At 40.6% G+C, this 13,266-nt stretch overlaps 2 protein-coding genes across 2 annotated transcripts; one reads left to right on the plus strand and one right to left on the minus strand.

Annotated features, from left to right (window-relative positions):
- Nucleotides 1–2,395: 2,395 nt before the first annotated feature.
- On the minus strand, nucleotides 2,396–4,356 carry LOC147633100 (xyloglucan endotransglucosylase protein 1-like). Its single transcript, XM_086805798.1, has 4 exons — nucleotides 4,066–4,356; nucleotides 3,376–3,476; nucleotides 2,926–3,119; nucleotides 2,396–2,805 (listed from the first exon to the last, which is right to left on the minus strand). The coding sequence occupies exons 1-4, from the start codon at nucleotides 4,229–4,231 to the stop codon at nucleotides 2,421–2,423; spliced, it is 846 nt and encodes a 281-aa protein (XP_086661924.1). The 5' UTR covers nucleotides 4,232–4,356; the 3' UTR covers nucleotides 2,396–2,420.
- Nucleotides 4,357–9,398: 5,042 nt separating this feature from the next.
- On the plus strand, nucleotides 9,399–11,318 carry LOC147633101 (xyloglucan endotransglucosylase protein 1-like). Its single transcript, XM_086805799.1, has 4 exons — nucleotides 9,399–9,714; nucleotides 10,199–10,299; nucleotides 10,556–10,749; nucleotides 10,870–11,318. Exons 1-4 carry the CDS (start codon nucleotides 9,549–9,551, stop codon nucleotides 11,252–11,254), a joined length of 846 nt encoding a protein of 281 aa, XP_086661925.1. The 5' UTR covers nucleotides 9,399–9,548; the 3' UTR covers nucleotides 11,255–11,318.
- Nucleotides 11,319–13,266: the final 1,948 nt, after the last annotated feature.

The following is a 13,266-nucleotide window of genomic DNA, read 5'->3' on the forward strand; positions in this document are numbered from 1 at the left end:
TCCTGGTGGACAGGCCAGCGGTGGCTCCTTCTAGTCGATAGGTCACTTTTCCTTAGTAGCCTTTTGACTTCTCTTGGTTGATTAGTGACTGCATGTCTGTTGTTTCCCTCTTCTCCTGTGAGGGGAGGGCTAGGAATGTTTACTGCATCCTTCTGATAGTTTCTATTAATGCTCTGTCTTTTGAGAGGAGTAAGAGGATCTTGTCTCTGGTTTTTTCGAGTTGATTCATTGTGAAATCTGATTGCCTCTTCTGGAATTTAATCAACAGCATCTTCTCTAGCTTGAATAGGGCTTGTGTTTGGATGTTCCAGTATCTGTTGCATGATGTGATTAAGCATTCTGCTAGGGGAGGGCCCTTAATTTCAGGATTATCAAAAGTGGCAGCTAACCTCTGCAGCCATGCATGCCATATGTACTCGCACCTTACTACATTCCACAGAACTGTAGAACAACCTATATTTTCTCCAAGAATTGTATTCTTCCAGTTTACTTCTTTCCCCCAGCTTAGAATAACTGCCTGCAACTCTTTGTAGGATTCTGAGATGTGCTTGCAGTGAATGAATATGTGTAGATCGTCCTCGGGCTGGCCACATCTAGAACATTGTTCAGAGGCAATGTTGAACTTGGCTGCCTTACACTGGGTCCAGATGGCTGTGTAAGCAATCAGCCATGCGAGACAAGATTTCTTAGGTTCTATGTGTTGACTCCACAGCTCTTTGAGGCAACTGTACCATCTTTTCCTGTCCCAGGCTATGTTCCATCTGCGGTTCAGAGTAACCTGGATAGGGGGAGACTTTTCAAGATAGGGAATGGGTAGAATGGGTTTATTTTTTATCCAGCGAAAGGCCAGGAAGTTGAAGCTGGGGGGACTACTGATTCTCCAGATTTCCTGGGTATCCCATTGGGAAGTTCTGCTTTGTACTAAATCTAGTTCAGGGGTTCTGCAGTCGTATTTGCCTACCAGCTCTGCTCTTGTGAGCCAAGTACCGGTGATGGGGTTAAAAATATCTGACCAAGTAGCCAGTCCTTTCCTGTGCAGATTGAGGGCAATATTCTCTTCTTCTGGACCTAGAAGAGGCTGAGGGAAAAAGGACCACCAGCAGGAGTCGGCAGCTATTAACCCTTCTGATTTCTTGTCATTGAGATTGATGGACAGTGCTCCTTTAGATCTGAACCAGGCTTTCCAGATTGAAGTAACAAGATGACTCCCTTTGGGGGTAATGGGATGTTTTGAAGCTACTATTGTGGTCATGGGTAGATTTACCCATTTATTGTGTCCGGTGATAGAAAATCTGGGGAGGTCTTTGACTAGAAGCTGAGCCCAGTCTTCAGATGGATTTTCCAAAGCTCTGATTATCCATTTAGCGGCCATTCTGTCTGCGATCAGACGGATGTCTATAATCCCCAGTCCTCCCTTGAATTTTGGGACCGTGCAGATCTCCCATTTAACTTTAGGTCTGCTTCTGATCCATGGGTCACCTCCCCACAAGTAGTTTCTGCAAAGCTTGGTGAATTCGTTGAGATCAGCATCAGGAGGCCTCCAGCAACTGAGGAAGTAGATCGTGGCTGGGATGATGAAGTGGTTAATGACCATGATTCTACCTGCTAGGGACAGTTGCTTCCTTTTCCATCTAAGCAGCTTACTTTCTATTTTTTGCATTACCCATTGCCATCTTTGTTTCATTGACACCCTGAATCCCATGGGGATTCCAAGAAGTCTGAAAATTTCTCCATCTTGGATGCTATGACATCCTGTTTCCAAAAGCCACGATGGGGGGGGTACGATGAGAGTTTTGATGCCTGTTTTACTGTGATTGACTTTGGATCCTGAAGCCTCACAGTAGATTTGGAGACAACTCCAGAGAACCTTGATGTTATCCTCTTCGTTTGCAATGAGGCTGTTGGTATCGTCCGCGAACATCTGAGTGCACATTTGCTCACCGTTAGGAAGTTTGATGCCCACTAGTTCTCCTTTGTTTATCCTGTCCTTTATCAGCCAATTGAGCCCATCTGCAGCTATAGCATAGAGTAGGGGAGCTAGTGGGCACCCTTGTCTGATGCTTTTTTCTAGAGGGAAAGGGTCTGACCACTATGCTCTCTTTTGTTCTGTTGCAGCTGGACCAACAAATGGTGTATTTAATGGTTGCATAACCAGAGACATAATTTGAAGAATTAAGTCTGTTTAAGCATTTAAACGAGTTGTCCTCTGCATGGCTTTACCTTGTGTGAGAAATAATATTGGTGTATTTAATGATTACATAAGTAGACTCAATTTGTAGAAAAATCCGAATTCCGTTAGCAACATTTAACTTGGCCACTATGCTGATAATAAATCGTGATATTCTTGTTGGTGTTTTTATGTATAACTGAATAATAATAATATTTCTGAGACGTTAAAATGCTTACAAACAACATCCCTTTCATGCAGCAGCTCTGCACTCTGAGGGGGGCGTTGCATAGCGTGCGTGGTCTGTGCAATAATTGTACACCATATAGTTTCTCTCCACCCAAGCCAATTTAGCAGCGTCGAGTGTGACAGGGGGAGCGGGGCTACCGACGGTGTTACAAGCGGCTATACCGCTACTACTGCTGGACGTGGCGACACAGGCATTGGCATTGAAGTTACGGTAGCTGGCGACGAAGGGGGCGTGGGTCCAGTCGATTTTGACCTGGCCGCCACGAGTTGCCCACTGGTCGCCGTTCCAGATGCTGGAATAGACGCCCATGGGCTGCTTGTCCAAGTAGGCCTTCCCAGAACTCTCCTGGTTAGGGAAGGCGCGGATGGGCGTGCCATCCACGAGGAACCTACAAGTAATTATGCAGGCAAAATGAGATGAGAACGCACGTATCTTTCTTTCTGTATCCAAAAAGAAGAAGAAGAAGCGAAGGGCTATCTATATAGGTAGGCTTAATTTTTGTGCTTACAGGATTTGTTGTTTGGTCCAGGAGACGGAGTACGTGTGGAAATCGGCCGTGGGGTCGAACCACAGGAAGATGCGCTGCTCCCGGCCCCCCACTCCGCTGGCAAACACATTGGTCTGCAGAATGTAAGGCTCCCCAGACACGTTCCCCAGAAACTCGAAGTCCAGCTCGTCATGGTACGCCGATTGCGAGGAGAGCTGCACCACCACGTACACACGAGAAGCATATTTATCGTCATATAAAGCTCATGAACGTGTACACGGCCACGTTTCAGCTCAGATAATCAATGATAAAACCAGATCATTAAAACAATATAATCAATGTCCTCTTACACAGATGCACATTTAATAATACACTTATTTTAGCTGATGAACACACGGCAACCTGAGTATTCCTCACAGCTAACCATATCATGAACTAAAACAAGTATGCACATTTCTTTAATACACTTACGTAGTAGGCCGTCACCGTCCCTGCAGAGTCTCCCGGAACCAGCTTGATTTGCATGTCGATGTTGCCAAACAGATACTCCTCCTTAGATTTGAACCCGGATCCTGCCAACGTTAGACGCATCAACTCAACGGAACGATTTATATAAAGGCATTCATTAAATACATTAATGAATGACAGGTCAAGCTCGCAGTAGACGCTAGCTTATAAGACATATACTAATTGGACTATAGATCATCAATTATCTCTGACTCGAATGCTCGCAGTAGTCGCTAGCTTAGAAGACATAATAATTGGACTATAGATCAGCAATTATCTCTGACGCTAATTGGACTATAGATCATCAATTATCTGAGACTCGTAATGCTCGCAGTAGTCGCTAGCTTAGAAGACATATAATAATTGGACTATAGATCAGCAATTGTCTCTAGCTCGTAGATGTACATTATTAATGAACCTGCCAAATCAGCAAGACTAGCAGCTGCTCTACTGCATTGCATTGGACATTTGTTTGATTAAGTGCAGGCTCAAGGATATTAACCTTCATGACATCTCGATATTCGATATCAAGCTCTACAGAATTATAATTGGTAACTCGATCACCACCATTAAGGCTATAACAACATATGATTCGATTAAATACACGTACGGTTGATAGAAACCTTCACATTTTGGATGGAGATAATATTGTACCCGAATCGCTATCCAAGAGTAGCTGAAGCTGCTCTCCTCCATTCAATACCTTCACTTTGGATGGGCTCCAAGTGACTTGGAAGTCACGGAAGAAGTCACCGGTTGCAGCAGGCATGATGAGCACCGCTAGCAAGCCCAAAATGAGGAAGACGATTCTAGTCGACATTCCTTCTATCTTTGCTTTTGAATCAAAACAACGTTAAACACACACTGTACCCCAAAGAATGTGATGAATGACTGAGAGAGAGAGAGAGAGAGAACGCCTAATGGATTTGCATTTGTGGGCTGAGGATGGAGTCAGTCCCTTTAATATAGCTCAGCAGCTTATTCACAACACTCGACCAAACACATCATAGAGTGAGATCAAATCAAGGTGAGCCATCACTCTCAAAACACACATTATAGAGTGAGATCAAATCAAGGTGAGCCATCACTCTCAAGGCACCAGCCCATTTATAAGGGATACATAGTCATGTGCAGTGAGTAGAAAAGGCGAGCTATCTCCCTTATTCATATCTCAACAACAGCAAAACAAGTATTGCTGCATATGTCATCTATATACTGTGCACAATTGTTTGCCCCATCATGCATGTTACTAGCGCCTAGCTATGGCCTAGCGATTTGGAGTGGACTCCCAAGCGCCAGCTCGCTTATTCGGACTAGTCGAGTAAAATCATTGGCAACGTCCTATCGAAAGCCTTTGTCCCTTATATGACCGTCGCATTCGCTGGCTCCAATATTGGCTAACGCCGAGTAGAATTATTTATTGACAACTCCCTGTAAAGAGCTCTTCCTACTACAAAGGTTACACACAAGTATACCTTTACCACCACCACTAGTCAAATATCGCTTCAAAACTATAACCATTCACTCTAAGAACATCCTTCAAAAAGACTCTCTCTTTCCTACAAAGGTTACAAGTACACCCTTACCACACTCATAGATAGAATTTCAAGAAAAAACATGCCATTAATTTCAAGGCGAACACACCTGGAGAGAATTACATTACCTTGTTTTGCTTTCTTGGAATTCTTAAAAATCGATAGTTATTCGCTGATGCTTGACAATAGTTTAATCTTCTATTCCATTTGTGCCATCATGCATCTCTTATTATTAGGAAAATTAAATAATTCAATAGTGTATGTAATTTTGCCGTTTCTCTTTTTGAATGACAAATCGATCTTGTTACTAAATGTATGTCAATATCTTTGGAATTCCTCCTTAGCACATGATCCTTCCGCTTTGATTAGACAGGTTAAGAGAAATGCACATGTATCCTCTAGTGTCTACCTTGGAGCTATCTAGTTATACCAACCATACATGATAGCCTTGATAACGACCTCATTTAAAGATTTGAACAAAGACCTAAATGTTTTTAGTTTTGCCTTTTCTTTCTTCCCTTTCACTACAAGGGAATGGTCCACATAGTGATAGTGCAATATATTATTTTTGCCTTAGTGCATATGTATGCACCATTTTGGAATTAATATAGTTGGGATCATTGTACATAGTTATTGGGAAAATGATTTATTATCATTATTCAACAACTAGAACTTGAACCAAAATCAAACACAACAGCTAATCCAGAACTCGAAGAAGAAATAAAAGAAGAGCTTTCAACACAACCACCTCTAATGCCCGAAATAGAAGAGGATGATATAGATGAACTACCTTGTACTCTAACAAAGGAGGCTACACCCATAATTTGACGAAGATGCAGATGGAGAGGTATTTCTAGAAATAGATGTATCTGGGTAGTCATGGATCTAGCTGAGTCAATGATGAGCTATAACATCTTATTTCATTCTTATTTACCAAGCAATACTTGGTTATTGTCACTATTTTCTAGTTTGGGACTATAAATGGGGGCTTTAGCAAACAGTTGTCATATTTTTTTATAAATATTTCTACATATATCCTTGTATTTAGGATCATTAGTGCACGATTTGGGAAACAAATATTAGCTTTTTAATTTTTATAAATATTGTATTTATTTGAAAAGTACTTAAAAACGTGGTTGATAAGGACTGTGAGAATAAGTGCACACTTGAAATTTGTTTAGAAGTCATTTTTTTTTATGTGCTTTTCAATGATTACCTCGACTCTTATTCCGACAGTTATTCCGACACCTATTTTGGCGTCAATTGGCGATGTTTATATCGATGTTCATTTCGAAGGCATAGCCACCATCCAAACTAGGCATCCAAAATGGATTATCATGTAGTAGTGCTAGTGTTGTCTTTCCAGAAGTCGACGACACATTGAACAACCTTGAAACTCACAAAATCTTTCCTATGCTTTCGACCTCCATTAGCCCATTTGAAATCGGCTCCTTCTATGTCGACATGATGCTTCTTCAAATGTCATGGTTGAATATCAAGGGCTTTAGTGACTTTGCTACCACTATATTGTTTTACCATTGATTTATTAGCAATCATGTGGAGTTCTACTCTCTTTGAAGCTAACTTATCACCACTTTACACGCGTTTGACAACACCCAATGATGTCTTCGAATTCTCCACAATTTCCATTTATATTGACTGGCTTGGGAAATCTGTGTTATCCACAACCTTTTTCATATCTGGATGTTGTATAAGCCTAGCCAATTAAAAGCAACATCTAGAGATAGCCAGAGCGTGACTCAAAGATTTGGGGGCTTCTCACCTTAGCAACAACGACATCGGATGCTTCCATGCATGCTTCATAAGTGAATCCCTCATAGTTACTCCATGCGTTTATGCATAGCCTTGTACCGTATGTGTGCTCAATTGTCTTTCATGAATGTGTATAAAAGAAAGCACCGGTTGTGCCTAGATATAAGTATGACTATACATGGAGGCACATAACATCTCCATTGCTCAAGAAGTTTGAGGAGCTAGAAGGGCATTCAATTAATTGGGCGCATAAGAATAATGATTTGCTAATTATATTTGAAAGCATATAACTTATGGTTTGGTAGTATAAAGTTTATGGTCTACGTATATTTTTGTAGGGAATTCCGAAAGAGGAAGGAGGAAATGATGACGATTGGATAGTCTATTTTTTGTGATTTTTTTTGCAACATAGTGATGTAAATGACGCTCTTAGCAATATCAATATAATCAAAATTGTGTGTATAAGGATGTCTTTCTTTCGAACACCTTCCCTTCAGTATCTCTCAAATTTGAGTACATGTTCTGGTACCAATGGTGGCAAAACCGAATAGACTAAGCTAGAAACTCTACCAACCCCAATCTATCCCATTGTACAGCAAAACAATAGATTTGGTATAGGCATAGACATGAGTGTTAATAATAACTAGTGTAAAAGGTCTTGCATATGGAGATTTGTGGTGCTCAAGTAAACTAATAGAATAATAGAAATCCAAGTACTATGAACAAAAATAATAATCTTGCACAACAATATTATAGCAAAAATTAACATAACTCATTTTTTACATAACTTGCAGCCTTTTTCCCTTCACATAAATAAGAATTCTAAATATATTGAAGCTCCCAAATTTTTGAAATCCTCCTATATGCTTCCTCCATAAGATTATTTTTTTATTTTTCTTCACAAACCTCCATGCTCAAATTCTTCTTTGAATTTGTTCATGCTCAGAAACAAGAAACATAAAATTGGGTGTAATATCCTCCCCGACATGTGTGGCTCCTCCGCCACACACACAATATTTAGATCATATTAACAAAAATAGCCCTTGGAGATATTAGAAGAATGCATTTTGAAAGATTGGGATTTTTCTTAGTACAAGAGTGACTTTTTTCAAAAGTCTAAGGTATTAACGATAATAAATCATTTTCCCAATAACTATGTACAATGATCCCAACTATATTAATTCCAAAATGGTGCATACATATGCACTAAGCCGAAAATAATATATTGCACTATCGTTATGTGGGTCATTCCCTTGTAGTGATGAAAGGGAAGAAAGAAAGGGCAAAACTAAAAACATTTAGGTCTTTGTTCAAATCTTTAAATGAGGTCGTTATCAAGGCTATCATGTATGGTTGGTATAACTAGATAGCTCGAAAGTAGACACTAGAGGATACATGTGCGTTTCTCTTAAGTTGTCTAATCAAAGGGGAAGGATCATGTGCTAAGGAGGAATTCCAAAGATATTGACATACATTTAGTAACAAGATCGATTTGTCATTCAAAAAGAGAAATGAAAAAATTAGATACGCGAGTGAATTATTTAATTTTCCTAATAATAAGAGATGCACGATGGTACAAATGGAATAGAAGATTAAACTATTCTCAAGCATCAGGTAATAACTATTGATTTTTTAGAATTCCAAGAGAGCAAAGCAAGGTAATGTAATTTTCTCGAGGTATGTTCACCTTGAAATTAATGGCGTGTTTTTTCTTGAAACTCTATCTATGAGTGTGCTAAGGGTGTACTTGTAACCTTTGTAGGAAGAGATTTTTGTAGGATATTGCTCATAAAGTGAGAACGATTTTAGTGTGAGGGACAAGCTTGAGTACTTTTGAAGCAAATTGACTAGGGGCATACTTGTAACCTTTGTAGGATGAGGCATTTGAAGGATGAATGTGAATGATTTTAGTGAGAGGGAGAGGATTGAGTTTGCAAGCAATTTGACTAGTGGTAAGTGTACATACTTGTGTACCCTTTATGTGGGTAGAATGTGTACTCGCTTGACTAGTTTGGAATCAAATTCTCTAGGGATATACTTGTAACCTTTGTGGAAAGAGAGGCTTTTTGAAGGATGTTCTTAGACTGTGAATGAGTATAGTTTTGAAGCAGTTTGACTAGTGGTGGTGGTGGTAAAGGTAGACTTGTGTAACCTTTGTAGTAGGAAGAGCTCTTTACAGGGCGTTGTCAATAAATAATTCTACTCGGCGTTAGCCATTGGAGCCCGCGAATGCGACGATGGAGTCCCATATAAGGGACAAAGGCTTTTCATAGGACGTTGCCAATGATTTTACTCGACTAGCCCAATGCTGCAATAGAGAAGATCAGGACGTCCAAATATGCGAGCTGGCGCTTGGGAGTCCACTCCAAATCGCTAGGCCACAGCTAGACGCTAGTAACATGCATGATGAGGCAAACAATTTTGCACAGTATATAGTTTTGCTGTTGTTGAGATATGAATAAGGAAGATAGCTCGCTTTAGATGTCCACCCACCACTACACACAACAAGGACATGGGCTAGTACTCTAACACGCCTTCTCTACTTTCACTGCACATGACTATATATCCCTTATAAATGGGCTGGTGCCTTGAGAGTGATGGCTCACCTTGATTTCATCTCACTCTATGTTGTGTTTGGTCGAGTGTTGTGAATAAGCTGCTGAGCTATATTAAAGGGACTGACTCCATCCTCAGCCCACAAATGCAACGCCATTAGCCGTTCTCTCTCTCTCTCTCTCTCTCTCTCTCTCTCTCTCTCTCATTCATCACATTCTTTGGGGTACAGTGTGTGTTTAACGTTGTTTTGATTCAAAAGCAAAGATAGAAGGAATGTCGACTAGAATCGTCTTCCTCATTTTGGGCTTGCTAGCGGTGCTCATCATGCCTGCTGCAACCGGTGACTTCTTCCGTGACTTCCAAGTCACTTGGAGCCCATCCAAAGTGAAGGTATTGAATGGAGGAGAGCAGCTTCAGCTACTCTTGGATAGCGATTCGGGTACAATATTATCTCCATCCAAAATGTGAAGGTTTCTATCAACCGTACGTGTATTTAATCGAATCATATGTTGTTATAGCCTTAATGGTGGTGATCGAGTTACCAATTATAATTCTGTAGAGCTTGATATCGAATATCGAGATGTCATGAAGGTTAATATCCTTGCAGGCTGCACTTAATCAAACAAATGTCCAATGCAATGCAGTAGAGCAGCTGCTAGTCTTGCTGATTTGGCAGGTTCATTAATAATGTACATCTACGAGCTAGAGACAATTGCTGATCTATAGTCCAATTATTATATGTCTTCTAAGCTAGCGACTACTGCGAGCATTACGAGTCTCAGATAATTGATGATCTATAGTCCAATTAGTATATGTCTTATAAGCTAGCGTCTACTGCGAGCTTGACCTGTCATTCATTAATGTATTTAATGAATGCCTTTATATAAATCGTTCCGTTGAGTTGATGCGTCTAACGTTGGCAGGATCCGGGTTCAAATCTAAGGAGGAGTATCTGTTTGGCAACATCGACATGCAAATCAAGCTGGTTCCGGGAGACTCTGCAGGGACGGTGACGGCCTACTACGTAAGTGTATTAAAGAAATGTGCATACTTGTTTTAGTTCATGATATGGTTAGCTGTGAGGAATACTCAGGTTGCCGTGTGTTCATCAGCTAAAATAAGTGTATTATTAAATGTGCATCTGTGTAAGAGGACATTGATTATATTGTTTTAATGATCTGGTTTTATCATTGATTATCTGAGCTGAAACGTGGCCGTGTACACGTTCATGAGCTTTATATGACGATAAATATGCTTCTCGTGTGTACGTGGTGGTGCAGCTCTCCTCGCAATCGGCGTACCATGACGAGCTGGACTTCGAGTTTCTGGGGAACGTGTCTGGGGAGCCTTACATTCTGCAGACCAATGTGTTTGCCAGCGGAGTGGGGGGCCGGGAGCAGCGCATCTTCCTGTGGTTCGACCCCACGGCCGATTTCCACACGTACTCCGTCTCCTGGACCAAACAACAAATCCTGTAAGCACAAAAATTAAGCCTACCTATATAGATAGCCCTTCGCTTCTTCTTCTTCTTTTTGGATACAGAAAGAAAGATACGTGCGTTCTCATCTCATTTTGCCTGCATAATTACTTGTAGGTTCCTCGTGGATGGCACGCCCATCCGCGCCTTCCCTAACCAGGAGAGTTCTGGGAAGGCCTACTTGGACAAGCAGCCCATGGGCGTCTATTCCAGCATCTGGAACGGCGACCAGTGGGCAACTCGTGGCGGCCAGGTCAAAATCGACTGGACCCACGCCCCCTTCGTCGCCAGCTACCGTAACTTCAATGCCAATGCCTGTGTCGCCACGTCCAGCAGTAGTAGCGGTATAGCCGCTTGTAACACCGTCGGTAGCCCCGCTCCCCCTGTCACACTCGACGCTGCTAAATTGGCTTGGGTGGAGAGAAACTATATGGTGTACAATTATTGCACAGACCACGCACGCTATGCAACGCCCCCCTCAGAGTGCAGAGCTGCTGCATGAAAGGGATGTTGTTTGTAAGCATTTTAACTTCTCAGAAATATTATTATTATTCAGTTATACATAAAAACACCAACAAGAATATCACGATTTATTATCAGCATAGTGGCCAAGTTAAATGTTGCTAACGGAATTCGGATTTTTCTACAAATTGAGTCTACTTATGTAATCATTAAATACACCAATATTATTTCTCACACAAGGTAAAGCCATGCAGAGGACAACTCGTTTAAATGCTTAAACAGACTTAATTCTTCAAATTATGTCTCTGGTTATGCAACCATTAAATACACCATTTGTTGGTACAGCTCTTGAAAGTTAACCTTTCTCCATCTAGAGTTCAAGCTCTCATCATACAAGAGAGGGAGAGAGAAACCAATATATGTGAGATTTTGAACAATCTACTAGAAGGCTCGTGTGCTCCAGGCAAATGTCCAGATGTCTCCACTTTACCACCTTCTTCGACGTGCACCTTATAAAAAAATAGAACCTCGACTCTCCAAAGGTTCAAAACCATCTCCCTACACACAACACTAATTAATTAACGTAAAAAACCGTTTCAGACCCTTATTAACATAAATGAAGCATTTTTTACATTCCTACCAAGGCGTGCCATTAAATGTTACTAACACAATATTGATTTTCCTATAAACTAAGTCTATTTATGTAATCATTAAATACACCAATATTATTTTTCACAGAAGGTAGATAACTTGTTTAAACGCTTAAATAGACTTAATTCGTAGATTTAAGTCTGTTCATGCTATCATTAAATACACCAGAGCTGCTGCATGAAGGGGATGTTGTTTGTAAGCATTTTAACTTCTCAACAATATTATTATTATTTAGTTATACATAAAAACACCAATAAGAATATCACGATTTATTATCAGCATAGTGGCCAAGTTAAATGTTGTTAACGCAATATGGATTTTTCTACAAATTGAGTCTACTTATGTAATCATTAAACACACCAATATTATTTTCTCACACAAGATAAAACCATGGAGAGGACAACTCGTTTACATGCTAAAACAGACTTAATTCTTCAAATTATGTCTCTGGTTATGCAATCATTAAATACACCATTTGTTGGTACGTCATCTCTTGAAAGTTAACCTTTCTCCATCAATATTGCAATTGTACCTTCCACCTAGAGTTCAAGCTCTCATCATACAAGAGAGGGAGAGAGAAACCATAAAACTCGTGTCAGATTTTGAACTATCTACTAGAAGGCTGGCATGTTCCAAGCAAAGGTCCAAACGTCTCCACTTTGCCACCTTGTTCGACGTGCACCTTATTAAAAAATAAAACCTCGACTCTCCAACGGTTCAAAACCATCTCCCCACACACAACACTAGTTAATTAATGTCAATCAAAATAGGAATCTGAGAAGGATGAAGACTATGAGAATGAAGATTTTTGGCCATCAACAATGGAGCTAATTGCGTCAAAGAAGGTGTCTAAGCAGGCTTTGCATGAAGCAGGAGACTGTATACGTCTTGAGACTGGCTGGGAAGAACCTGTGGATTCTTTATCTGTTCATACCTACATTGCAAAATGCCAGAATAATGAGGCACATGTAGAGGAAAAGCGTAAGAGGGAAAATGAGGAAGGAGGGCCATCAAAAAGGGTCACTCGTGGTAGTGGAAAGAAGGACCCTGGGCCATCACATGTGCCTCCGCCACATAACCAGCCTCCACAAGAAGTATCAATGGAAAAAGCACCAGCAAAGATGAAGCATGAGAAGGAGAAGGGTAAAGGAAAAAGTCCGCTCTACAAGCTCCAATCTGATATTGAAGCCGCAACGGATCTCAAAAAGGTGCTAGAAGAAAGGATTCTAAACAGTAGGGTGGAATTTACACTAGGGGAAGTCTTGGGGATTGCAAAGAAAGAATTCCATGATGAGATAATTGATATTATACGAAGGAAAAGGCAGTCCATAATTGAATCTATTCCATCACAGGGGGAGACAAGCACTTCCAAGACTCATGGAGTACAGGTACAGCAAAAGG

The sequence above is a fragment of the Cibotium barometz genome, chromosome 12 (genome assembly GCF_041138505.1).
Source record: "Cibotium barometz isolate CiBa-2024 chromosome 12, ASM4113850v1, whole genome shotgun sequence".
Lineage (NCBI taxonomy): Eukaryota > Viridiplantae > Streptophyta > Polypodiopsida > Cyatheales > Cibotiaceae > Cibotium > Cibotium barometz.